A 24,325-nucleotide genomic window follows, 5' to 3' on the forward strand; every position below is an offset into this window, starting at 1 on the left:
CACAGCAGGGGATGGGGGTTCCTTACCTTCTTGCGTGGCCAGAGTTTCTCCTTCCAGTCCTTCATGAGATGGTTGTGGTTCTCATCGAGAGCCTTCAGCTTCTGGGTCTCATGTTCCACCAAGAGATGGCACTTCTCGTTCTAAAACCAAGCAGCGAGCAGCTGGTTACCCACGGGCTTAGCGGAAAGAACTGGTAAATCCGCCGAGAAATTCCCATCACACGCCCCACAGCAGAGCTGCACCCAGGGCACATGAATGGTGAGCAAGGGAAACATTGCTCTGCTTTCTAACCAAACTTGTAATGTCAACACCTTGCTTATGGCTTGGCTGGATCACAAGCTTGAGCCAATCCCTGTGCCAAGGGCTCCCTTCATCTCTCCTTCCTTGTAGAGCTGGCCCTCTCCCCCTCACTGCCATCTTAGAGTCCTCCCTTTCAGAATTACAATAAAGGGTGAGAAAATGGAGGGAGCCACAGGCGGCAGGGCCCAAAAGGAGCTCAATAAAGTATTGGAGGGTTTCCTGGTGCTCCTGCAGCCGCTGCCGCACTGCTTTCAGATCTGACGGGGCGGCAAGATTACCTGCAGCTGCTGCAGCTCCCTGGCGTTGCTCTCGCATTCAGCTTGCATGTCTCGCATCTGGAGTTCGTGTTTCTCCTGCTGGTGGATTCTCTCCAACTTCTGTCTCTTGTCCTCCTGCTGAGCAAACTAAGGGTGGGGTAGGACACACCCTGGTTAGCAGTGCTGAGAAACCTTCCCATCCAAGGAGACCACAAAAGGTGTAGAGATCAGCCAGCAACTGCAGTAACGTAACAGCCCCAATGACCCTAAGAGCCGGACCATGGCACAACCTCGCTCACCTCTGCACACTTTATCCAAGCAAAGATTACTTGTAGGAAGGGGCAGGAACCAACATCCGCATTCCCATTATAACTTTAACCACCCCTCCCCCTGCCTCCAACAGTAACGCTGCAGGGGGTTTCTGTTTCTCGTGCACTCAGCATCAGTGGCAGATGCTGAGAGATACGAACCTGTGCTCCTGGGGACTAACTGAATCCACCCCATTAGCTGCACGTGGAGCCTGTGGCAGGTCAGTGACCCAGGGGGTGTGCATGAAAGATTCGGTACCTGCTTAATCTTCTCCCTCTGCACCGAGGCGCTCCCACTGGAATGGATGTGCAGACTCTTCTTGTAAATCACCATGCGGGTCTTCCCCTCACTGCGCTGGATTTTGGGCAGCCGGGCTCTCTCCTGTTGCTGCCGTATCCGCAGCTGTTCCAGCATTCGCTGGTTGTATCGCTGCATTTGCTCCTGTTCCTGAAAGACGAACCCAAGAGAATAAAGCAGACAAAGTAAGACATGGCAGAGCTTGTCAGGACAATGGGCTGACTTTCCCAGCAATATCAGGATGGCTTTTCAGAGTAGTTAAATCACAAGCAGACTGTGATACATTACAGGAGGACCTTGCGAGACTGGAAGATTGGGCATCCAAATGGCAGATGAAATTTAATGTGGACAAGTGCAAGGTGTTGCATATAGGGAAAAATAACCCTTGCTGTAGTTACACGATCTTAGGTTCCATATTAGGAGCTACCACCCAGGAAAAAGATCTAGGCATCATAGTGGATAATACTTTAAAATCGTCGGCTCAGTGTGCTGCAGCAGTCAAAAAAGCAAACAGAATGTTAGGAATTATTAGGAAGGGAATGGTTAATAGAACGGAAAATGTCATCATGCCTCTGTATCGCTCCATGGTGAGACCGCACCTTGAGTACTGTGTACAATTCTGGTCGCCGCATCTCAAAAAAGATATAATTGTGATGGAGAAGATCCATCCTCTCTTGATCCCCTTCCCATGGTCATGTCCTTTAACATGGAACATGGTCTCCTGTATACTCTACCTGTACAACTCAATCTTATCAACTATTCTGCAGTACTCGCACCATTTATTTAAGTTATTAATCAAAACATTTTTTGTCGTCTATTCTATATTTTATATATTTTATTTCACAATTATTACTTAATATTAATTGATTTGCATTTTTTGTTCAATATTCTGTTGACTGTTTAATGTAAAGATACACGTTCCCTGTTCAATACTATGTTTATTGTTCAATGTAACGCCTCGGCAACAGTTGTGTTATATGGAAACCGACTTGATTTGATATATATATATATATATCAAGAAAGGCGGTATATAAAAACCCCTAAATAAATAAATAAATAAATAAGGTACAGAGAAGGGCAACCAAAATGATAAGGGGAATGGAACAACTCCCCTATGAGGAAAGACTAAAGAGGTTAGGACTTTTCAGCTTGGAGAAGAGACGACTGAGGGGGGATATGATAGAGGTGTTTAAGATCATGAGAGGTCTAGAACGGGTAGATGTGAATCGGTTATTTACTCTTTCAGATAATAGAAGGACTAGGGGGCACTCCATGAAGTTAGCATGGGGCACATTTAAGACTAATCGGAGAAAGTTCTTTTTTACTCAACGCACAATAAAGCTCTGGAATTTGTTGCCAGAGGATGTGGTTAGTGCAGTTAGTGTAGCTGGGTTCAAAAAAGGTTTGGAGAAGTTCTTGGAGAAGTCCATTAATGGCTTTTAATCAAGTTTACTTAGCAGTGGCTATTCCCTATTAATTGCATCAGTAGCATGGGATCTTCTTAGTTTTTGGGTACTTGCGGCCTGGTTTGGCCTCTGTTGGAAACAGGATGCTGGGCTTGATGGACCCTTGGTCTGACCCAGCATGGCAATTTCTTAAGTTCTTATGCTTTCTGCTGGATATAAAGCTTTTATTCTAGGCTCAGTGAGGTCCATATTCAGAAGCTAGAGTTTAGCTGGATAAGAACAGGGCGTATCTCGGGTGCTGCGGGGAGGGGTTGAGTTAAGCTGAGTATCTTGGCACACGCGGTTAGCTTGGACAGATAACCTCAGACCTTGCCTGGCTGGATAGCCCATTACTTAAAAGTTATCCGGCTAAGCAGCACTGCCCTCACTTAAGAGTCACTATCCCAGTCCCTACCATTCAACCCCCCCCCCCCCCCCCACATACACACACACTCTCCCCTTTTTAAACATTTAAGTTGTGCCACTGTTTATCCCTGGTCCCGACTGTTTCCCCCTCACCCTCGCTCAAGGATGAATCAGGTCACTTGCCCCCCACATCTCCCGTTTATACGCGAGCCCCACTCCCACGCCTCCAGCGCTGCCCTGACGGAGGCCGGAAACGGCCAGAACCTGTGCTCGTGTAAACATCAGGACCGGCGCAACCTAAATGTTTAAAAAGGGGTGCATGGGCGGAGGAAGGGGACCGGGACAGGACAGCGCTACGTAGCTACCCTCAGCCGGATAAGGTGTCCTGATACCGCCCTACTGGAGATGGGCCTCTTCATATGAGAGCATGGGAGAGAGGAATGGATGACCGCGCACCTTTAACCTGCTGCTCGCCACACTTGTGCAGTTCTCCCTCCCCTAGGGGCGCCCCGTGCGCGGGTCAGAGAGGAGAGAGAGACGCTGTCCCGACTGCCGTGTCCGTACCTTCTCGTGTTTGCGCAGGAGCTCATGGCGCTGTAAGAAGTACTGATCCTTCAGCTGCTGCTTCAAGAGCTGGTGCCGCTCCTGCAGCTGCTTCTCCTCCAGGTCCCAGATAATGGCTTCACGCTCTGGGGAGGGGAGAGGAGAGAGAGTTACAGCAGCAGGGCCTTCCCTAGTCTTCCCATCACCTGCATGGGTCACCTCGATCAGGGCCTACAGGGTCACACTGGCCCAAGAAGAGGGACTGCAGTCTGGCAGGGATCGTTCAGTCCCTGCATTTCTGTCAGATCTCAGCACTACTTTACTTTTCTAAGTTGAGATAATCCAAAGAGTTTTTTATAGCGATTACGTATATTTTAAGCTGTAAGTGATGTGGGAGAAGCACCACCTCACTCCTCCCCCTTACGCACCCAGCGCTACCTACACAGGCCTGTGGCTTGCTGAGGTGCTACCAATCCAGAAGTCCATCTGCTAAGGAGATTCCCTGGGAAACAGAGGATTTACAAATAGTATTTGCCTGCTAACGTGATGATGCGCCTACAAGTCCAGCACTTCCAAAGGGCGAGCACACTGATGAGTTAGGGACACAGCCCAGGGCTACCTACCTCGTACGAGGTGCTGCTTCCTGCTCAGGCACTCCCTCTCCCGGTCACAAATCTCCCTCCTGTTCTCTGCTGTGATGCTCCTTATGGCCCGCTCCAGGTCGTGTTTCTGTTTGGCCAGGAAGTCGTGCTCCTGTGGGCACAAGGAATGGGTGTGAAGATGAAGCCACATCCCTGCAGTCAGCGGCATAACACAATGCAAAGCTTTTCCCTCTACAAAGGATTCTGCCCAGCTACGCTCTCCACCCCCACCTTCTTCCATCTGGACTGCCCTCCCCATCTTCCCTCAATTCCCTGTTTGGTCAGGATGCAAGGGCAGAGGTGGAACGGAGCACGGTACTATAAAGCCAGGACCCGCTTTCTGCCCCGGAGGGCGACACTAGCCATGAATAAACTCACTGCACACGTGAAAGACCCCTAGCACCGTTACAAAGCTGCTGCTCCTTAATCTGTGCTCAGGCTCTGCTTCCATCTGCAGGGACCCTGGCGCATTAGACTGATTGGGGGGAGAGGATATTTTTACATTTAGTTACCCGTCTTTCCAATCCCATGCGGTATGAAGTCTTTCCTCATTGTCTCTGCTTTCCACCCCCCACCCATCATCAATATCGTCCAGGGAGAAAACTGAGCAGAAGCCCCTCTCACCTGAGCCTGTTTCATCTGAGTGTAGGCCTCCATCTTCACCCGCATGCTCTCCTTCCGCTGCTGCCTGGGCAGCTTCTCAACATCATTTTTAACCTTTGCAAGAAAAACAGACGACCTTCAAGCTGCTTCCTTTCAAAATTAAGGGCAAACAAAAAGCTTTTTGTTGGACTCAAAATAAGTTAAGTCCCCCTGAGCTCCCCCACAGCCCAGGAAAGTATCAGCAGTTTGCAGCTGTGCAAGGCAGGTCTTTGGAGCAGGAGCATTGCCTTAGAAGAAATTCATTTTATTTAGACTCTGCGATTCGGGTCTTGCAGGTATTTCCCTATCCCCAGAGGGCTCACGATCTAAGTCTGTACCCGAGGCAATGGAGGGTGACGCGACTTGCCCAAGGTCACAGGGGGCAGCAGTGGGATCTGAACCCTGGCTTCGCTGCTCTAAAACACAGATAGGGTTGGTCACTATGGAGGAAACAGAAAGCAGGTCAACTCTGCAGAGCGACATAACACGACCCTCAAACCTCCCCAGGACAGATTTACAGCCCGTGGAGATCTCCCTTTTTGTACTGGAGGGCCTACCCTCTGCCGTCCCTGCTCCCTGGCATAAACTCACTTCCCTGTAAGAAGTTAAAAATAAACCCCCTGTACATACGTTACCTGGCCCTGCCTATTTTCTTCTGCAGGACGAGCATTAGCGTGTAAACATGCAGACCCCGTGAAAAATGCCTTTCACAACTGCTCCCCTACAAAACTCATGGTTTTTTTTTTATTATGAACAGAATATACATTTCTGAATAAATAAAATGCTAACTTTCCCTCTGATCGGCATGAAATCAGAGCAAGATTTTGGAGTGGGAGGTGGTAGGGCAAGCTGAACGATGCCAGGCCCTAGAAGCACGGCATACACGTTGAGGAGCTGAGCAGGCAGGAGACGAGCGCGACAGTGGGAACGCGTGGCAGAGAAGGTTGCGGCCGTGCCTTACCTCCTTCTTCCTGTGTTTGAGCTGCTCCAGGAACCTGCCGTACTCGTGCTCCTGCTCCATGCGCCGGGCCTCCTCCCGCCGGCGCGACGGTGGGAACGCGTGGCAGAGAAGGCTGCGGCGCGCCTTACCTCCTTCTTCCTCTGAGCTGCTCCAGGAACCTGCCGTACTCGCGCTCCTGCTCTATGCGCATGCACCGGGCCTCCTCACGCCGGCGCGTCGGTGGGAACGCGTAGCAGAGAAGGCTGCAGCTTACCTCCCTCTTCCTCTGTTTGAGCTGCTCCAGGAACCTGCCATACTCACGCTCCTGATCCAGGCGCATGCGCCGGGCCTCCTCCCGCCGGCGCGACGGTGGGAACGCGTGGCAGAGAGGGCTGCGGCCGTGCCTTACCTCCCTCTTCCTCTGTTTGAGCTGCTCCAGGAACCTGCCGTACTCGCGCTCCTGCTCCAGCCGCATGCGCCGGGCCTCCTCCCGCCGGCGCAAGGCGTGCTCCTGCTCCAGCCTTTCTATCTGCTGCTTCTGCTGGCGCTCCAGGTTCTCCAGCTCCGTGTCGTAGAATTTCTTCTTTGTCTGCAGGTGAAGAAGCAGAGAGGCAGACACTGGCATGAAAGGGTCGCTCTGAATAAAATGGTACTGACTGTGGTGTTAAAACAAAGGTGGTTTGAAAATACAGACTTGCTAAAAGATTTGGATGGTGAGGGACCTTGCTCTTCAGCTTTTATTTTATTTTTCCCCAGAGAATTTCACTGTTTATTACAGTAAGAACAAAAAAAGGGGAGAAGTTAATGGAAAAGGTTATTCATTTTTCTGGATAAATATTTTTGCTCTTGTTCTATTGTGTTTCCCCCTCCAAGACCAACTGAAAAGGTTCCTAAGGATGGCAGACGTAAAAGGCCGACGGTAGACAGGGAGATATCTTTACCGTCCGCACAGATACACTGAACAATGGGAGCATGAAAGCTGCTCTGGAAATCTTTCCAAATTCACTTTCCAGTCACAAAACGCTCGGAAAGGAGAGAAAAAGTGGCGCCATTTGTTGGGAACTAGCTCAATCCGTTTCCTGTCTAGCTTTTGGAAAATGTGCTAAGGGAGAACTTATTTTGTTCATGGATCCTTAGTGTCTGCCGTTTCCAGGTACAAATAAAGCATCCACTCACAAAACAGATTAACTGGCTCCTCGCTTCCCGCCTCACGTGGAGAGGCAAGCTCCTGCCTCAGACACATGCATTTCCTCTCCCCCAAGCCAGGACAACCTTCCCTCCCCCCCTGCTTCCCACACATTCACTCCCCCTCCCCAAAGAACCAAATCCTCCTCTCCCCCAGAGACTGAAATACCGCCCCCCCCCCCATGAGACAGAAATCTTCCTTTTCCTCCGCTCCTCGTGCATTCCTTTCCTCTCCCCAGAGACAGAAATCCTCCTCTTCCCTCCCCCCCCCAAACGCACATTCATTTCCTGCTCGAAGCGGCGCAGCATTTGCTCCTGCTGTAGCAGATGTTTCCCGTTCAGCTGAGCCTGGTGCCGGTGCTCTTCCTTCTGCAGGAGCCGCATCTCCCTCAGCTCCTGGCGCCTGAAAGGTTAGAAGCAGCACAAGCTCACACACTGCACTCAAATATGATAAGAAAATAAGAACTTGCCATACTGGGTCAGACCAAGGGTCCATCAAGCCCAGCATCCTGTTTCCAACAGTGGCCAATCCAGGCCATAAGAACCTGGCAAGTACCCAAAACATGAAGTAGATCCCATGCTGCTTAACGTTTCAGTACTTGTGGCACAGCCACTGTTAATTCCTGGTTATCAGCAAGGACTGGACCTATTTTTGGAATCCTGCTAAGTACTTGTGATCTGGAGACAGGATGCTGGGTTTCATGGACCTTTGAGACACAAAAAAAATGCATTTTCAAACACACCCCAGGGCAGCTGCTTCCCTCTTCCTCGCAGGTTAATCAAAACAGGTAATGCGGGAGCAGGAAAGAATGCAGAAGAATGTCTGGGATGCGTGTCAGTCATCCTCCCGTGGAAAGGCACGTGAAATTCAAGAGAGGAGAAAACCTATCTGCCAGAGTACTGGGGTGCAGGTGCAGGATGCAATCATCTGAAGGAGTCCATGTCGCAGACAAGACTCTGCTGCCAGCTCTAAAAGGCGTTTAATTAGCCCACGTGCAGCTCAGGGTCTCACTGTGCACATTACGAGCTCATTACCCATGAACCAAAAAACAAAACACACACTTCGCTAATCCCTCTGGTCAAGAAGATAATTGGTCTGACTTCCAGAAGATGCAATTGTTTAATATAACTCAGCTAGTTACATCCTCAGTTTGGTGGAGCGTCTACAGCTTGTGTTTTGAACAAGAGTACCCCCACCAGCACCACAGGCAGGCACCCCAATCCCGCTAACCCTACTGGCCAAGTCATGAAGATTACTTCACCCAGCTTTGTGCTTCTGTAGGGACTGGGTCTTCAGTAACTCAATCATTCAGAATTCCTCTCCTAACAGGAGACTTTATCGGGTTTGCAAACGTCACTCACCTGAGGAATCTCATCTCTTCGTCCTTCTTCTCATCCTCGCTTATGATCTTAGAGGTGGTTATGCTGACTTCCACCCCATCCACCACAAACCTCCTGGTGCGTTTCAGGGTCCTGTTGTGCATTTTGGAATCCTGGAATTGAAGGGTAGCGAGGCCTGTGAGATGGTGCAGACACCAGGGCACATGTGGTGCAAACACACGACCCAGATTCATGCTCAGTCCTCCAAATCCACCCTCCCTTCATGACCAGACTACCCCATCAGGCTGGGTAACATCTTAAAACTGCTCAGGTAGGTCTAATGCCCAGACGCCCCTTCCTTTGCTGAGTCAGCCCTTAACTTCAGGGGCGTAGCAGTGGTTATTCCACATCACTGATACACATAGATAAAAATATAACCCCAGAAGCAATAGCTTTAGTCATCTTCACAGGAAGAGGACAGGGGCTCCCTCTGACATTTTGCTTTTTTGAAATAGCAAAAAAAAACAAAAAAATAAGACGGCCTCCAGTTTGTTGCAAAATGAATCCCCCACTCCACAAAACCCATTAGTGTCATTAACATTTTAAACAAACTGCAATGCCTCAGCTTTAATCTTTCCAGCAGCCTTCCAACCTTCGCTAGCAGACAGGATTGGGTTCTCAACTGCCGTTCCCGGACACGGCTAAATGTCTTTTGCTGAGGGCGGATGGAAGGTAAACGCTGCACGTTACCAGGGTCATGCACTACATAAAGCGATAACAGCGTTTACGAGCCCCTGGAGACCCAGGTCTCTACACAAAGCCACCTGCGCAGCGTTAACGAAGTCTCCTGCGGCCACAGAGTTCCTAGAAAGTCATGGAAAGGTCGCGGATGTTCTTCACGCAGAAAGGCAGTCGCTCCTAAACATCTTACTATTGTCTCAAAGTTTGAGCAAAATCTCCACAAGAAGCTGTGCAAGATGGGCCGGGGAGAGGCGAGCACAGCTGGGCCGGGGAGAGGCGAGCACAGCTGGGCCTGGGAGAGGCGAGCACAGCTGGGCCTGGGAGAGGCGAGCACAGCTGGGCCTGGGAGAGGCGAGCACAGCTGGGCCTGGGAGAGGCGAGCACAGCTGGGCCTGGGAGAGGCGAGCACAGCTGGGCATGGGAGAGGCGAGCACAGCTGGGCCTGGGAGAGGCGAGCACAGCTGGGCCTGGGAGAGGCGAGCACAGCTGGGCCTGGGAGAGACGAGCACAGCTGGGCCTGGGAGAGACGAGCACAGCTGGGCCTGGGAGAGACGAGCACAGCTGGGCCTGGGAGAGACGAGCACAGCTGGGCCTGGGAGAGACGAGCACAGCTGGGCCTGGGAGAGACGAGCACAGCTGGGCCTGGGAGAGACGAGCACAGCTGGGCCTGGGAGAGGCGAGTCCTCTGTCTCCAGGCATCGGCTCTCAAACATCGCGCACCACGTCTCAACCGTCCCTGCTGCGGTATAACGTGGCCCACGATGCGACCGCTCCACCTCAGCTCGCGCCATTCATCCTCCATGAACACGGGTAGAGCGAGGATCAGACGGTCCCAGAAAGAAGGGGTCGGATGGGGAGAGGGAGGCCCAGCATTACTCCATCAGCAGAAAGGGAAGTAACTCAACAATAGCAGCCCCTTACCCCTCTCCCATAAATGACAAAGCTGATTCAGCTTTACACCAGAGATGTAAATTTCACTCACTACGCCTTCTGATTCAGCCATGGAACCACCACACCTGACTACCCCTCAGAGAGGCTCCCAGGAAGCCTTTGTTCTGCCCCTTCTCACCACCAGTTACAAAGTATCAACTAACCCTACAGATACTTTAAACAATGGGTACAATTAAACTAAGTATCTCCTGCCGAGCACAAGGCATGAGCGCAAGAACCACGGGGCCTGAGCGCCATTTACAGAACCCTGTAAAGCCACCAGGTGGTGCTGTAAGCACGGACAACACTGGCTCAAGTCACCGTGATCCCTCGCTCACTACAGGGCACCAAGGTTTAGAACTCCTCAGCCACACGACGATGCCCTCTCCTCTCATCACCCGGGCAAGCCACAGCCAGCCAGAGTAGTTACAGATGCTTTTAGCACACAATCTTTACGAATTTAAGGATAAAATTACCTGGGAAGTTTTTCTCTGAAAATCAGTGTAAGGTCTGTGCATTGAAAGCCCCCATGCACGCCCCCGATTCTAGCATGCGCCTCCTGGCAATCCGGCTGGAAGTACACACGTGATGGGCTCTCTGCATGCAGGGCAATCTACACGCATGAATCCATTTTCACACAATTACCTCCAAAATTGTACTAAAATCTGCCTGCCTGAGAACAGAGCGAAAGCCTGCAGACAAACAGAATATCTCCCTTCCACAAGGCTAACGCATGGGCAGGAAGTTTTATTTTCCATATTGCACTTCAAGCTGCAAAGTTTTTACTTTGCAAATACATTTCAAGACATTAACAGTGCATGCGGCATGAAGGAAGCACGGGCTTCCTGTATACAGAAACCAGTCCAGCGCTAAGGATACCCCTACCGGGTATGTGCTGCAGACCCCCTCGCTCATCCCCCACCCCCACTGCAGACTTCCTCCTTTCAGCTGTGCAAGAGTAAAAAGCCGACCTTGGATTTTTACCCCAAACTCAGGCATATTATAAAAGATCCACTGCTTTCACATTACAAACATCTTTTGAAATGTTTATGCACGACATTTTATGGAGAAAACCTTAAGGGGAAAGGCAAAATCTAGCAAATTCCCTGAATGCTATTCGCATGCAAAATAATTTACTTTCTACACATCCTTAACTGCTCAGGATACTTCTTACAGTCAGGGGAGGGCAACCGAACAGCTCTGAATGGAGAAGGGAGCCAGTCTAATGCCATCTGGTTTTTATTTTCTGCTTCATGCATTCAAGGATTTCCAGGCCCAGCTTCACTAGGAAGATTACTGCTGGGCTTCATATCCTGAAGAGGCTCAGGACTTGGGTTTATGTGATCACCCTCAGACACAGATAACCCTTCCCTCTCGGCTTCTCAAGCTTCATGCAATCATCTCTAACTTCTTAGTACGTGCACGCTGCCCAGGGTGGACCAGAGCTGGAGCTGAGATTAGCACCCAGAAGTCATGGCTGCCATTCACACATTTCAGTCTTGGACAACTTCTACAGACCACTGGATTGGCTCACACAGCTGCAGAATCTGGGGATTCTGTGACCTTCCTGGGCTTAAATTTACAGAGCAAGCCCATTTTATGTCCCCTCCTCACACCCACAGGCAACTGGATAAGCATTCAAATGTCATCTCCTTACCCTCAAGGACAGCGAGCCAGTCTCCTTGTTGAGTGGCAGAGAGACTGAAAGATCCATACAGTCTGAGGCAGAGGTGCTCCCTGAATCGGAATCTCTCTGGCCTCTTTTTCTGAAGGACAGGCTGGGAGAATCTGGCCTCCCATTGGTTACTGCCTCTCTAGGCAGGTGCTCCATCTGGCCGCTCTTTGGCCTCCTCTCATTGTCCCAGGAGGCTCTGTTATCTGCTTTCGTGTCTTTGCTTTTCTCAGCCATGCCGTTCTCCATTAGTGATTCCTTTTTGGGATCGGAGACCCCCGGCTGTACACTTGCTTTGTTCGCCTTTTCCTCAGACATTTGTGGACTTTTCCCATCCTCTGTCCCAGAGTCAGAACTGCTGCTGGTTTGGAAGGAGCTGTCCCTCTCCAGCTTATCGTTGTCGCTGCTTATTCCCTCGTCTGAGAGCTTATCGCTCTGCCCATCCACACAGTCCTTGGCGTCACCTACGGACATCTTCAGCCCATTGATAGTGGGGGTCACAGGAGAGTCTGTAGGCTTTTCTACTTCAAAACTCAGCTGGCTGAGCCGTGAGGAATCCTGTTTTAAAAAGACAAGGAAAAAGAAACATGTGTCAGAGGAATACATGACGACGGCTAGAGAAATGCCCACTAGTCTCTCCATATTTACTGTCATTCACACAGCACCAACGTCTACTCAGCTTTGCCAGCAAGCAGGAGATAAAGCACAAAGAATAATGTGTGGCTGGGTCTGTATTAATAAGTAGGCAGTATCCTCCAGTCCCTGAAAGTGCCGGTGGAAGGCTGCACTCAGAAAAACTTCACTCACTGGGACTTGAAATGCCACCTATAAAATGTGCATATCAGAGAAAACTCAAAGCTTCTTTCCCCGTTTGTCATGTGTTTACAATAAATGAAGCCACACTTTTTATGCTCTGAAACTGCCAGAGTCCATGGATCAACCGTGTTCATCCATAAAGTGCTGTGTGCAATGTTTATCTTCTGCCAAACAGCAGGTTCCCACCCCTCCCCCATACCAGGGCTACCACGCGGCGTCTCCCTTTCCAATCACAGCTAAGAGGGAGGCAGACCACAGCCAACGGCATGCAACATCAACTCAAAGTAGACTTATAGTCTTTGAGACAATGGCCTTCCCGGGTTGTGCATTAGTAAGCAGAGCAGGGAGGGAGATGTGAAAGCTTTGCAGTGCCGTGCATCTCCCTCGTTGCTCCACTCGCGCGCACACAACTCCCTGCTGAGAGCGGAGGGTGAGAGCCTTTAGGACAGAGGCGTTAACTGGAGGTCTGAGGGGAAAACCATGCTCAAACCACAATCGCCATAATAAAGTTCCTCAAACACAAACCAACGCCGATAAAACTTTGCCCACTGTCTAAACATACTTTCCCCATCCACTTATCTTCAGGATCCATAAATCCACCTTTAGCAGAAATTTCTACAACCTCTGAGTCAGACGTTTCCCACAGAGGGACACAGCCCTCCTCCCACCTTTCCCAGAACACTTTCTGATCTACTGGAACAGGTTTAAAGGGAAGGTGGGAGTAGCAATGCTTTTTTTTATATGCCGGCATTTGTCAGGATTATTTCAAGAGTTCCAGTATTTCAACGTGGATTAGGCCTCTCACTTCATGTCCCTGCCTGCCTAGGGGTCCATGTCAGATTTAACTGTGCCAAAGTGACTGCTACAGGAGCTGAAAGGAAACCTGTTTAATGCTAAAACATCCTTGGCTGCAATAATTTTATTACACCACCAACAAAAAAAAATGTTGGAGAATCTGAGCTTCCAAGAACACACGGATGCCTTGTTCAGTGGTCTGAGGAGGGGTCTGATAGCTCATTCACTGCATCCTTGTATGCCCATATACTGTATACAGCTCCATGTCCGAAGGATAAGCCGAGCCAGTGCTTTATTTTTTATATGCACCACTTCCAAACGCTCATTGCACTATTACAAAATGAAACAGTTCATTAAAATACAACAGTGAATCAAACCAAAACCAATTACATTTACAATTAGTCAGCTGAACACATTCAGAAACTACACAAAGTAAAAAGGGAAACGGCTTATATGACTAATAGTATTTCAAATAAATCCAAATTACTTAAAAGTCATGCATGACATGTAGCCCTGCTTTCCCTAGGGAACTCAATGGAGAAATCAGAACTACAACTCCCTGCATGCAACAGATATGGGGCTGTGTGGTCAACCTTATGTAAAAGGTCTCATAGCTTACAAAGACTCTGGTCCTTGCCAGGACTAGCAAAGCTGCTGAAACCGTGCATGGTTTCATGCCGAAAAATACACACACACAAAGCCCCTTCATAGTCAAAATTCTTTGTCAGATTAACCCCTAAGCGCCCCGTCCACCCCTACTAACAGAGGAGAGAAACGTGAAGGTGTGCAAGCAACAGAGTTTGAGATCTGGATGTGAAATGTAGGGTAAAGGCTGTGGACATACAGACACGGGCTCAGAGTCGTCCTCTTCTCCTTCCTCTCGGTCTTCAATTTCATCCATCACTTCAGCCTTGGCCTCTGCCAGCAGCTCTCGTAATGCCCGGTTACTGGAGACCTTGCTCACGAAAGGGTGCTGAACACACAGAAAGAGCAAGGCAGATGAGAAACATCCCTCGCAGGACAGTGTACACAGGATGGAAAAGCACAAGCGACTTCCTGAGAGATACAAATCACACCTAGGGGAATGCAAGGATTACACCAAGACAAACCCCACGGAGGCGTTCATTTAACACAGGCAAGGGAACCACGTGACACAGGCCAGGCCTGCTCAGGTTATAGGGGGTGGTGGGCCCGGGATGCTGCAGATGCCGTGTCCCAGACCACTGTGACGTCTTTCCTCAGGGAATAAGACCCTGAGGAAATCCAGCAACAGCATAACTGTGACGTCACCAAACTCCCACACTTGGACCTGCGTTTGAACTGATGTAAGAAAGAAAGAAGCCCCAGCTATTCTGGTTAGGGGTCGTCTACAAGCTACCCCCCCCCCCCCCTCGGTGCAGTTCAGGAGGGGGAAACCGAACCAAACTGCTCCACGGAGTAACCTTCCCCTCAATTTATTTTAAGAAATTTACAGGACGTAAAGATTCGTTTTAATGCAGGTCCTGCTGTCTCTCTTCCACGCCATCTATCCACAGGTTTTTGTATTTTGTAAGCATTCTGCTCGTTATTACAAGGAGCACAAGCAGTAATTAACAAAGCTGGAAGAGACAATCCTCTTCTGCCTATTCTGTGTGTTAAGACATTTCAGTTAAATCTTCAGTTTACAAAAGACATTTTGAAATGCAGGCATGAGAAGACTCAACAATTTAGATATATTAAATAGAGCTCCAAATTAAAGCAGAACAATGTTTGAAAGCAAAATGTCAATGTTTCTAAATATGAAGCCATGCTAGCAGAAGTCTGATTTAGTGAGCTCTTCTTATTGCCATCATTAGTAGGGGATCATTTCACCCTTCTCAGATTCCTAAAGCCGCTGCTTCCTCCCTGCACTGAGGGATCAGGATCTTGTGGAATAAACATTCCCAGGAAGGGCATGGGTGGGATGCAGAGGAAAGGAATCTGCTGCTGCTGCACTAGGGATTCGTTCAGCCCAGCTCGGCTTCCTTTGCCTGGACCCTGATTACCTGAAGGAGCTGTGCTGCACTCGGCCGGGTCTCTGAATTCTTATCCAGCGCCACCTTAAGGAAATCTCTGAACTCCAAGGACCTTAGAGAAGCACAAAGATCCGTCAACGCAGCTCAGCAGCCCCAGAGCCTGCCCTCCCGCGCCAAATTATCCACATTTCTCGTTTTGGAAAACAAGCAATTGTATCCGCAAACAATGCCATGAAGTTAGCTGCAGGAGGTTATCAGCCTTTTTCATTTCTACTAAAGGAAGTGAGCAGGGCTTGGATGAAAATATACACCCAACTATTTCATATTAAAGAATGCCAGAGTTATTTTTAGAAAGGGGATATTGCCTGAACAAGCTGCAAAGCCAATTCCAGTCCTTTTCAAGCAGCTGAGCGAGACAATTTCCTAAAAATATCAAACTGCCCGATTCTTGACATTTCTCTCTTGATCTGACACTTTTTTTTGGCTTTACACAGTCTTAGCTCCTCCCCTGATCCTTTTTTCTTCTAGTTAGTTATGGTAGCCCCCTGGGGAGACTGCACCAGGTATGTCACAATCCTAATTCCAGCATTACTTTCTATGTTTGGTCCTTGCAAGGTCAGATATAAATCCAAAAAACCTGCAAGTCACTTTGCTCCAACAATTCTGAAACTGCGTCTTTCGCCCAAGTTACTTAAGATAAAAAAATTTGGAATAAAAATTAACAAAATGAAAAGCAGTATCTTCTGGGGGGTTTTTCGGTGTCCTGAAACACCTGCTAGGAGTCAGAACATTCCTCTTCCACCCTCCACCCTGTCGCCTTCTGGCCAAGATCTAACAAGAGCCCATGACCCTCCCGAGTCTGATACCAGCGGAAGCCTTACCATTTAGAAGGGGCGCTCAGGGTTGGAGGATCAGACTTGGCAATCTTGAGGAGAACCCTCATGGGATTCAGTTCATGGTGGGGTGGCTCTATTTGGGCCATTTCAATCAACGTGATTCCGAGGGACCAGATATCGGCCTTGTAATCGTAGGGCGTGTCCTTCATGGTTTCACACATCACCACCTCAGGGGCCATCCTGCAAATGCAGCAAAGAGGACATATGTAAGAGAAATGAGGAAATAAACCTGAAGTCATCCACCTTAAAATAAGGGTTTTACCGTACATCGACTCACAGTTTATATCTGGAAAGCTGGAGGAACAAGTTTGTGCCTATACAGCCACTGGGCTAATATTGTAGTCCTGCCCACACATATCGAGGATCACAGACCACGCACAGCACCAGAAAGGCATTTGCCCCAAACCACTACATTACATTTCACATTCTAGCACATTTGGGATTTTCAGCTACAGCCCTATAAATGCCTCAGTTCATCTTAATTTAACCTACATTATTTATATTCCACCTCCAAGGGAAGGAACATCAAGGGAGATTACAAGCATATTCAAAGCATAGAAAACAGAATATAAATATCAATTGCAGGCTGCAACTGCTAAAAAGGTGGGGTGGAGAGAGCATATAGCAATGACCTCAAAGAGGAAGGAGAATGCCACCTTAAAATACAAACAGTGCTGGTGATTCAGGAAGATAAAATGAAACCGATCCCAAGGGGATGGTCAGTATAGCTCAGCAATGAGCAAACAAGCTCCTACATAAGCTATATCCGGCCCAGTCTGTAGGCTCTAAATGTTATTTCTCTTACTTACTGCAGTTCCCATGCCTCTGGAAAGCATCCAAACTGGACATCTGGCTCAGAAGACAACAACATTAATATTCCTCCACTGACCCCCATGGCCTGGGTGAGAAAGATAAAATTCCCTCCATTTTATCCTCAGAGTCCATGCAGCTGGAAATGCTCCAAAGTAAATTCCAGAACAGAGCGAGCCTGCTCCAAGCTGTGACATCAGTACCTACACTGCAAGTTTAAAAGAAAGCACCCACACGCATACAGAGTCCAAAACTGTGCAAAAAGGAAGTGGAAACACACATCAAAGCAGAAAGGAAAAGAAGAGGATGCAGATGTTGAGAGTCCCTGGGATACAGGATGGTGACTTCGCAACCCTGGCGCCAGATTCAGCACAGGGCTCGGAACAGGAAAAGCATTAGCCAGGGCTCACTGATGGCTTTATTGGTGCCCCTAAGCAGACACATGGAACCAGCTCAAAGGGTAAAAGTCCTGCACAAGCACAGGTGGTTAGAAAGATGGTATCCACGTATCCTACACTACAACTGCCACATGAAAAATGTATTTCGGAATTACTCAGACGTGAAGCAGAAATAGAAAAACTTGAAAAAGCTTGGTTCAAAAGCACTCGCCAAGTGAATTGGCCCCCACCTGTGTTGAACTGTACCACTTCGCATGACGACAGGATACATTCAGCACTTCCTGTTGGTTCTCTCTGCTAGATAATGCATTTCAAAGCAAAGACCCAACCATGAGTCCAAGCTGCTGTCAAAAGAACTCTGGGAGCAAGTTGTGAAAAGGCAGAGATCTGGGGATGGGTATGAAAAGTGTAAAGTCCCTGAATATCCCTCCGAGCATGGTCAAGATAAGGAGGCGCACGGCACCACCAACATCCTGCCTAGGCTAGGCTGTCCTTCCCAACTGGATGACCAAGCAAGGCGACTGATCAGGGTGGCTACCAACGAGGCCAGTGGCAGCAGTGCATGTGCTACAGGTTCACATGGCCAGAACTGGCCAAAGCATGCAAGTGACAACATCCCAAGCACTCCAGAAACACTGGCAAGAGGGAAGCCACTACTCAGTCCCACTTCGAATCCTGTTTAAAGCATGAAAAGGAACACTCAAGAGACGCTGTAGCCATATGGCAAAAGGTTCTGGGGTCTGATGAAACTAAGAGAGAACATTTTGGCCTAAATGGAAAGTGTTGTGTTTGGTAAGTCCAACACAGCCCATCACCCAGAGAACACCATTGCTCCTAGTGAGGCCTCAATAATGACCCATTAAAGAGGCATTACCACCTCTCCCTATGCATACAAGCATTCTCCCGGCTCTGGCTGCTGCCTTATCACATTGTTTTTATTACCTTGAGATCAAGGACCTTCTCCCTCAAGTATCAAAAGCTTTGCTGCAATCACATCCAGCCTATATTCCTGACCTAACTCTCTAGTCACCCATCTGAAGAAATTGATGAGACTCGTCTGAGATGATCTGATGCTACCTCAGATCCTTCAGATCACACTGCACTTTAACTCACCAGTAGGGCGTCCCAATGAAGGAATCTCTCTTCTGCAAAGTCTTCACATTTTTGGCAGATACTCCAAAGTCCGCTGTAAGGCAAGATGGGATCATGTTGAACTCAAACATGTATCAACAGTTTAATGAGCAGCTGTTTGGGCTACTACAGTCACACTTTACTGCTACGTGCTTCTATTTACTTGACTGTAATTTGGATCATATCAGCAAAATGTTAATTTTTCTTTTTTAAAACAGACATGCAATAGACAGGCTGAATAGGGTTGGAGGCGTTTAGGTGCCTAATTACTGTGTTTATAAAGTGGATTGGAGCCCTGATTTGGTAGGCAACATGAGCAAAGTCCAAATGATTACTTCCCAAATGGAAAATCCAGAGTGGCGTAGATGTTAATAAAGAGAAGCAGCCTAGGGGGTTAAAGGGAGAGGCTCCCTGGGTAGGAAGCAAGCTGGGTTTCTATGACAGCTGGCTCCTGATGTGTGGTTCCAACCGCTGGACTGCAAACTAAACATACAACACACACACATTCCATTAAAATAAAATGTTGATACTTGGATGTGTCAATCCACCTCAGCCTAGGATGCCACTTTGTGTTTCTGGTTTTTAGAAAAATGTTTGTGAAGGCTGAACAGACCCCAGAAATCCTTCCACATTCCTTTCATGCTTCATCTGAAGCTCTATTGTTAGGGGAAATGCTACGCATTCCTCCCCCACAGCGAAACGTTGAGACGCACTGCAGCAAGCTTTCACAAGGGACTGCTCACTGTTGCACACGTGAAGAAGGGGGGTGTACGTGCCTTTATGACCTGTAAATAAGGGAGCCTCCTCTCTGTTTTGTGATATTTTCTGTGACAGATGTGTAGTGAATTCTTTCCAGCCACCACTTCAAAGCAACACAATCTCCCATAGAGCTAGAAGAACACCACAAGCGTCTGCCCAAATCAATTTAGTGAGGCTTTGGAAAAAAACAAATTTAACCTTCACAAGAACGGTTTCCATGTATGTGAAGCCATGCTGGATGTTTTACAGGTATAAACTGTGCCCATCTCAATATCCCAGATCACCCAAGCCTGAGCTCAAGGTATTTCACTATTTGTTTCTGAGGAAAATCCTGGTTTGCTGCTTCCTTACAAGTGTGCTGTGCTCTCTAAGCATGGGGCGTAGATCTGGAAGTATTTTGCAACTATGCTCTACAATTATTGGAAGGAGAGGTACCTACTGAGGTACTTTCAGCTAAGGGAGACCGCTATTTTTCCACTGGGGAAATCTCTCCCCTAGGAGGATTATCATGCTAAAAGTAAATTTTATTCATACCTTCCTGCCTTTATTCAGCAGTTTCCCATTAAAGATTACGCTTCTCCTCACCCCTTTCCAACATGCATTCATTTTTCACATCAGTACCAGAAGACAGCGCAACATTTTATTGGCACGTGCTGCTTACGAGGCATCACCTAGCTGTCAGCACACAAGTGGCACATTTACACAGGAGACTATAAGGCAGGTTTCAATCACCTCCCTTCCAGCAGGATCAATTTTCATGTTTCCTTCCTCTTTCACTGGAAGAAACAAACCCCCAAAACTAGAAAGGACCAGCCTGGCAGATCTCGCAGCTGCACGTGTACAGAAGTAACTATACTGGAGGGCACCCATCTGCCTCCTTCCACCTTAGCAGCATTCAGTGCCACGACAGCCACAGCGGACGGACAGATGTTCTGGTGATGCTGCTGTAAACCTCCTGCAGCTGCACGTGTACAGAAGTAACTATACTGGAGGGCACCCATCTGCCTCCTTCCACCTTAGCAGCATTCAGTGCCACGACAGCCACAGCGGATGGACAGATGTTCTGGTGATGCTGCTGTAAATCTCCTGCAGCTGCACGTGTACAGAAGTAACTATACTGGAGGGCACCCATCTGCCTCCTTCCACCTTAGCAGCATTCAGTGCCACGACAGCCACAGCGGACGGACAGATGTTCTGGTGATGCTGCTGTAAATCTCCTGCAGCTGCACGTGTACAGAAGTAACTATACTGGAGGGCACCCATCTGCCTCCTTCCACCTTAGCAGCATTCAGTGCCACGACAGCCACAGCGGATGGACAGATGTTCTGGTGATGCTGCTGTAAATCTCCTGCAGCTGCACGTGTACAGAAAGTAACTATACTGGAGGGCACCCATCTGCCTCCTTCCACCTTAGCAGCATTCAGTGCCACGACAGCCACAGCGGACGGACAGATGTTCTGGTGATGCTGCTGGTAAATCTCCTGCAGCTGCACGTGTACAGAAGTAACTATACTGGAGGGCACCCATCTGCCTCCTTCCACCTTAGCAGCATTCAGTGCCACGACAGCCACAGCGGATGGACAGATGTTCTGGTGATGCTGCTGTAAATCTCCTGCAGCTGCACGTGTACAGAAGTAACTATACTGGAGGGCACCCATCTGCCTCCTTCCACCTTAGCAGCATTCAGTGCCACGACAGCCACAGCGGATGGACAGATGTTCTGGTGATGCTGCTGTAAATCTCCTGCAGCTGCACGTGTACAGAAGTAACTATACTGGAGGGCACCCATCTGCCTCCTTCCACCTTAGCAGCATTCAGTGCCACGACAGCCACAGCGGATGGACAGATGTTCTGGTGATGCTGCTGTAAATCTCCTGCAGCTGCACGTGTACAGAAGTAACTATACTGGAGGGCACCCATCTGCCTCCTTCCACCTTAGCAGCATTCAGTGCCACGACAGCCACAGCGGACGGACAGATGTTCTGGTGATGCTGCTGTAAATCTCCTGCAGCTGCACGTGTACAGAAGTAACTATACTGGAGGGCACCCATCTGCCTCCTTCCACCTTAGCAGCATTCAGTGCCACGACAGCCACAGCGGACGGACAGATGTTCTGGTGATGCTGCTGTAAATCTCCTGCAGCTGCACGTGTACAGAAGTAACTATACTGGAGGGCACCCATCTGCCTCCTTCCACCTTAGCAGCATTCAGTGCCACGACAGCCACAGCGGACGGACAGATGTTCTGGTGATGCTGCTGTAAATCTCCTGCAGCTGCATTGGGCTTCCTCGGCATGTTACAACATTGGGGAGGAGAATAGGAGGCCGCACTCCTCTCCCACCTACACAGGGCCTTATGAAATAGGAAGGAGGTGGCAGATGTTTGCTTCCCCGCCCTAGCTCATTTCCTGATTCTCCTCCTTCCCCAGAGAACTTCTCATTCAGGAATTCTGTAAAGTTAAACACTTCCCAGGACTTCAGCTTGTGGGTTTTCCTTCCTAATAAATTCACTTATGTAACCCTTTGTGGCACAGAGGAAAAAACAAAAACTTTCCCCTTGCTTCTACCCTCTTATAATGGGGTTTTTACCAAAAACCGAAAGTGACCTTCCCTTGAAAAACTTCATTTAAAAAAGCACAAAATATTCCCCCTAAGCTTCCTGAATAGTTTTATTCAATGTATACTGATATAACAGTAAATGTTATTGGAAATTTGGCTCTGGTTTTATTCTGCAAAGCTAAACTAGAAGGAGCTTTTGCCAAAACTGAATTTTATTCAATGCCATCATCCAAAACAAAAAAAATCTGCAAATGCTTTGCACAGCTGGGATGAATGCCAGGTTAGCATTTTTTCCTTTTTCATATATAAAAACACAACACACAAACATCCAGCAATTGGGAAGGAAAGATATCCTGGCCAGACAATAACTTACCAGAAAGCAGTGGACAGTAGTCTAACAAAGCAAGATTTTTTAAATTAAATTAGTTAGCCCTTCCATCTCAAATATGGGTTTCTCCAAACCTGAGGTATCTAAAAATTCCTAACCATGTATTTATTGGCCCCCCCCGCCCCAAGAGGAAAAAAAACAAAAAACAATTCAAAAGCTTAAAATAAATATAAAAGAATCAAAAGTCCAAAGCAAACAAAAAAAAAAAGACCAAACCAAATACAAAAAAAAAAAAATTCAATTTAGATTAGTTTAAAATAAAACTTTAAACCTCCTCCCATTTCTGCAACATTGCCTACATTTTGGAAGGCAGCTCCCCTTCAGAAAGGGGAAAGGCAGTTTATTTAAACCATTGGTGTCCCAAAACCTGCGTTACATGCAGAAAACAGACAAAAATCAGTCCTTATGCACCAACACAATTTTCCCTTTCTCCGAAGACCCTGCACCCCTCCCTTCTGGTTTCCTACTTATTCTGCAGGTCCTCTTACTAAATCACCATCCACGCCCCGTGCCCCACACAGCATCCAGTCACGTCACCAGTGGCATTTCTGCTTCCTGTACTATCAGCGCATCTTACTAAAGTCCGACTGACAGAGCGTTATCCCCATCACCACAGAGCAAAGTAAAAGGCACGGAACTTGTGTTTGTTACAATGGCAGGAAAAGCCAAGGCCACCCAAGACTAATTCATCTTTTCTTCCGACTGAGGCAAGGCAGCGAGGTTCATGGGGAGTTCATGGAGCTGCGTGTGTCTCCCACGGTGGCTAAACACAGACAACAACAAAAAATGACGAGATAACTAAAGGACTCCAAGAAAAAAAAAATCCACATCAGTACTTCTAAACTCAAACTACACAAAAAGAGGTCAAAAGAATTAGTGAAAGCTTGTAGGGGACACTTAAATATTGCTTTGGGTCTTATTCTTCAACCTTGCTTTTGCACAGCAAATGGGTGATGCACCTTTGAAAAACAGACTGCGCGTAACCTTCAAACAAACCCTTGTCTTGGGCATGTTCACATGTACAATTTAAAAATGAAAAAGTATTTGAAGACCAGGGACAGATAATTACACGTGCTTGGCTCAGAGTTCTCCAGATAAAAGACCGTAAGAATACATAAATGTCCCTAAAGCGTTTCTAAAGTCAAACGTTTTCGTGCATTTAGAAGTCCAGTTGTGTTTTTTTCTTGGTTAAAACCCAAGATCTCCAAAGCATCCACTTTGATACCCTCAGACTGAAAACCATCAAGTCTCTTTGGTGAACATTGGAAAGTATTAAAAAAACAAACAAAAAAAAAGAACACAGACAAGCATTTCAGCCATTGCCTTTCACACCAGTGAAAAAAACAGAACCACCGTTTCTTCTTCTCTAATTGTTTTAAAGATAAAAATCAGATTGCAGAAATAAGTCCAACTCAGCCACCTTTCATCTCATACTGCAAGGACAATCTTGCCTGAATCAACCAACATAGCAAGCACAACCCTTGTAGTGCAGGGGAATAGATCATGGCATCACCTCCGTGGGAAGGTTTCGTTAATTAAGGTTAGTACACAAGAAGGAACAGTAAATGCCTATGACAAGACTGCCGGTAGGTAACTTGACAGCATAAACTGCAACCATTGTCCCAGAATCCCCCTGATCAAGGGCATCACTGCTGTATCTAGAGAAATACAACAGCAGAAAGACCACATGGCCCATTGAGTCTGCTCATCACACCAACAGCTCAGCTCTACAATCCCTACCAGTGCCTGACGCATGCCTTCTTCAATCTGAATACTGACCTCGTGTCTAGCACCTCTATTACAGAGAGGGTTCCATGCATCCATCTGCCTCTCGGTAAAGAAATATTTCCTTAGATTACTCCACAGTCTACCTCCTTGCACCCTGATCCCATGACCTCTCATTCTAAGGTCTCCTTTGTTGAAAGAGGCATGGATATCTGACATTTTAATGTCTCACCCTCTAGGAAAGGACTGGGCAAACCTGTTTTTAAACAGGGCCAATTACTAGTGCTCATCTGCAGCAAAGGGTGGGAAAGAACCATCCTGCCTTTTATCAAGCACACATACATGCTGCGAACTCCCAGTGAGCCTCAGTACGCCGGAAGATTCTCACTGCTTTCATCAAGCACACATACATGCTGCGAACTCCCAGTGAGCCTCAGTACGCCGGAAGATTCTCACTGCTTTCATCA

General features: G+C 48.0%; 1 protein-coding gene across 4 annotated transcripts in view; it reads right to left on the reverse strand.

The window, feature by feature from the left end:
- The window catches only part of STK10 (serine/threonine kinase 10), a 62,005-nt gene that overhangs the window by 2,678 nt on the left and 35,002 nt on the right, over positions 1-24,325 (reverse strand). For 2 of the 4 annotated variants that reach the window (XM_029583654.1, XM_029583656.1), the window contains exons 5-18: positions 18,411-18,483; positions 16,075-16,269; positions 15,224-15,305; positions 14,044-14,172; positions 11,574-12,146; positions 8,288-8,418; positions 7,205-7,328; positions 6,015-6,329; positions 4,783-4,875; positions 4,141-4,270; positions 3,539-3,663; positions 1,125-1,313; positions 579-704; positions 27-140 (exon numbers count right to left, since the gene is read on the reverse strand). In XM_029583654.1, coding sequence (XP_029439514.1) covers positions 27-140; positions 579-704; positions 1,125-1,313; positions 3,539-3,663; positions 4,141-4,270; positions 4,783-4,875; positions 6,015-6,329; positions 7,205-7,328; positions 8,288-8,418; positions 11,574-12,146; positions 14,044-14,172; positions 15,224-15,305; positions 16,075-16,269; positions 18,411-18,483 — 2,399 coding nt within the window. Of the gene's footprint in view, positions 1-26; positions 141-578; positions 705-1,124; positions 1,314-3,538; positions 3,664-4,140; positions 4,271-4,782; positions 4,876-6,014; positions 6,330-7,204; positions 7,329-8,287; positions 8,419-11,573; positions 12,147-14,043; positions 14,173-15,223; positions 15,306-16,074; positions 16,270-18,410; positions 18,484-19,721; positions 19,742-24,325 lie in introns of those variants that run through there. The other 2 variants (XM_029583657.1, XM_029583655.1) reach the window with 2 other exon arrangements.

This window comes from Rhinatrema bivittatum, chromosome 18 (assembly GCF_901001135.1).
Source record: "Rhinatrema bivittatum chromosome 18, aRhiBiv1.1, whole genome shotgun sequence".
Lineage (NCBI taxonomy): Eukaryota > Metazoa > Chordata > Amphibia > Gymnophiona > Rhinatrematidae > Rhinatrema > Rhinatrema bivittatum.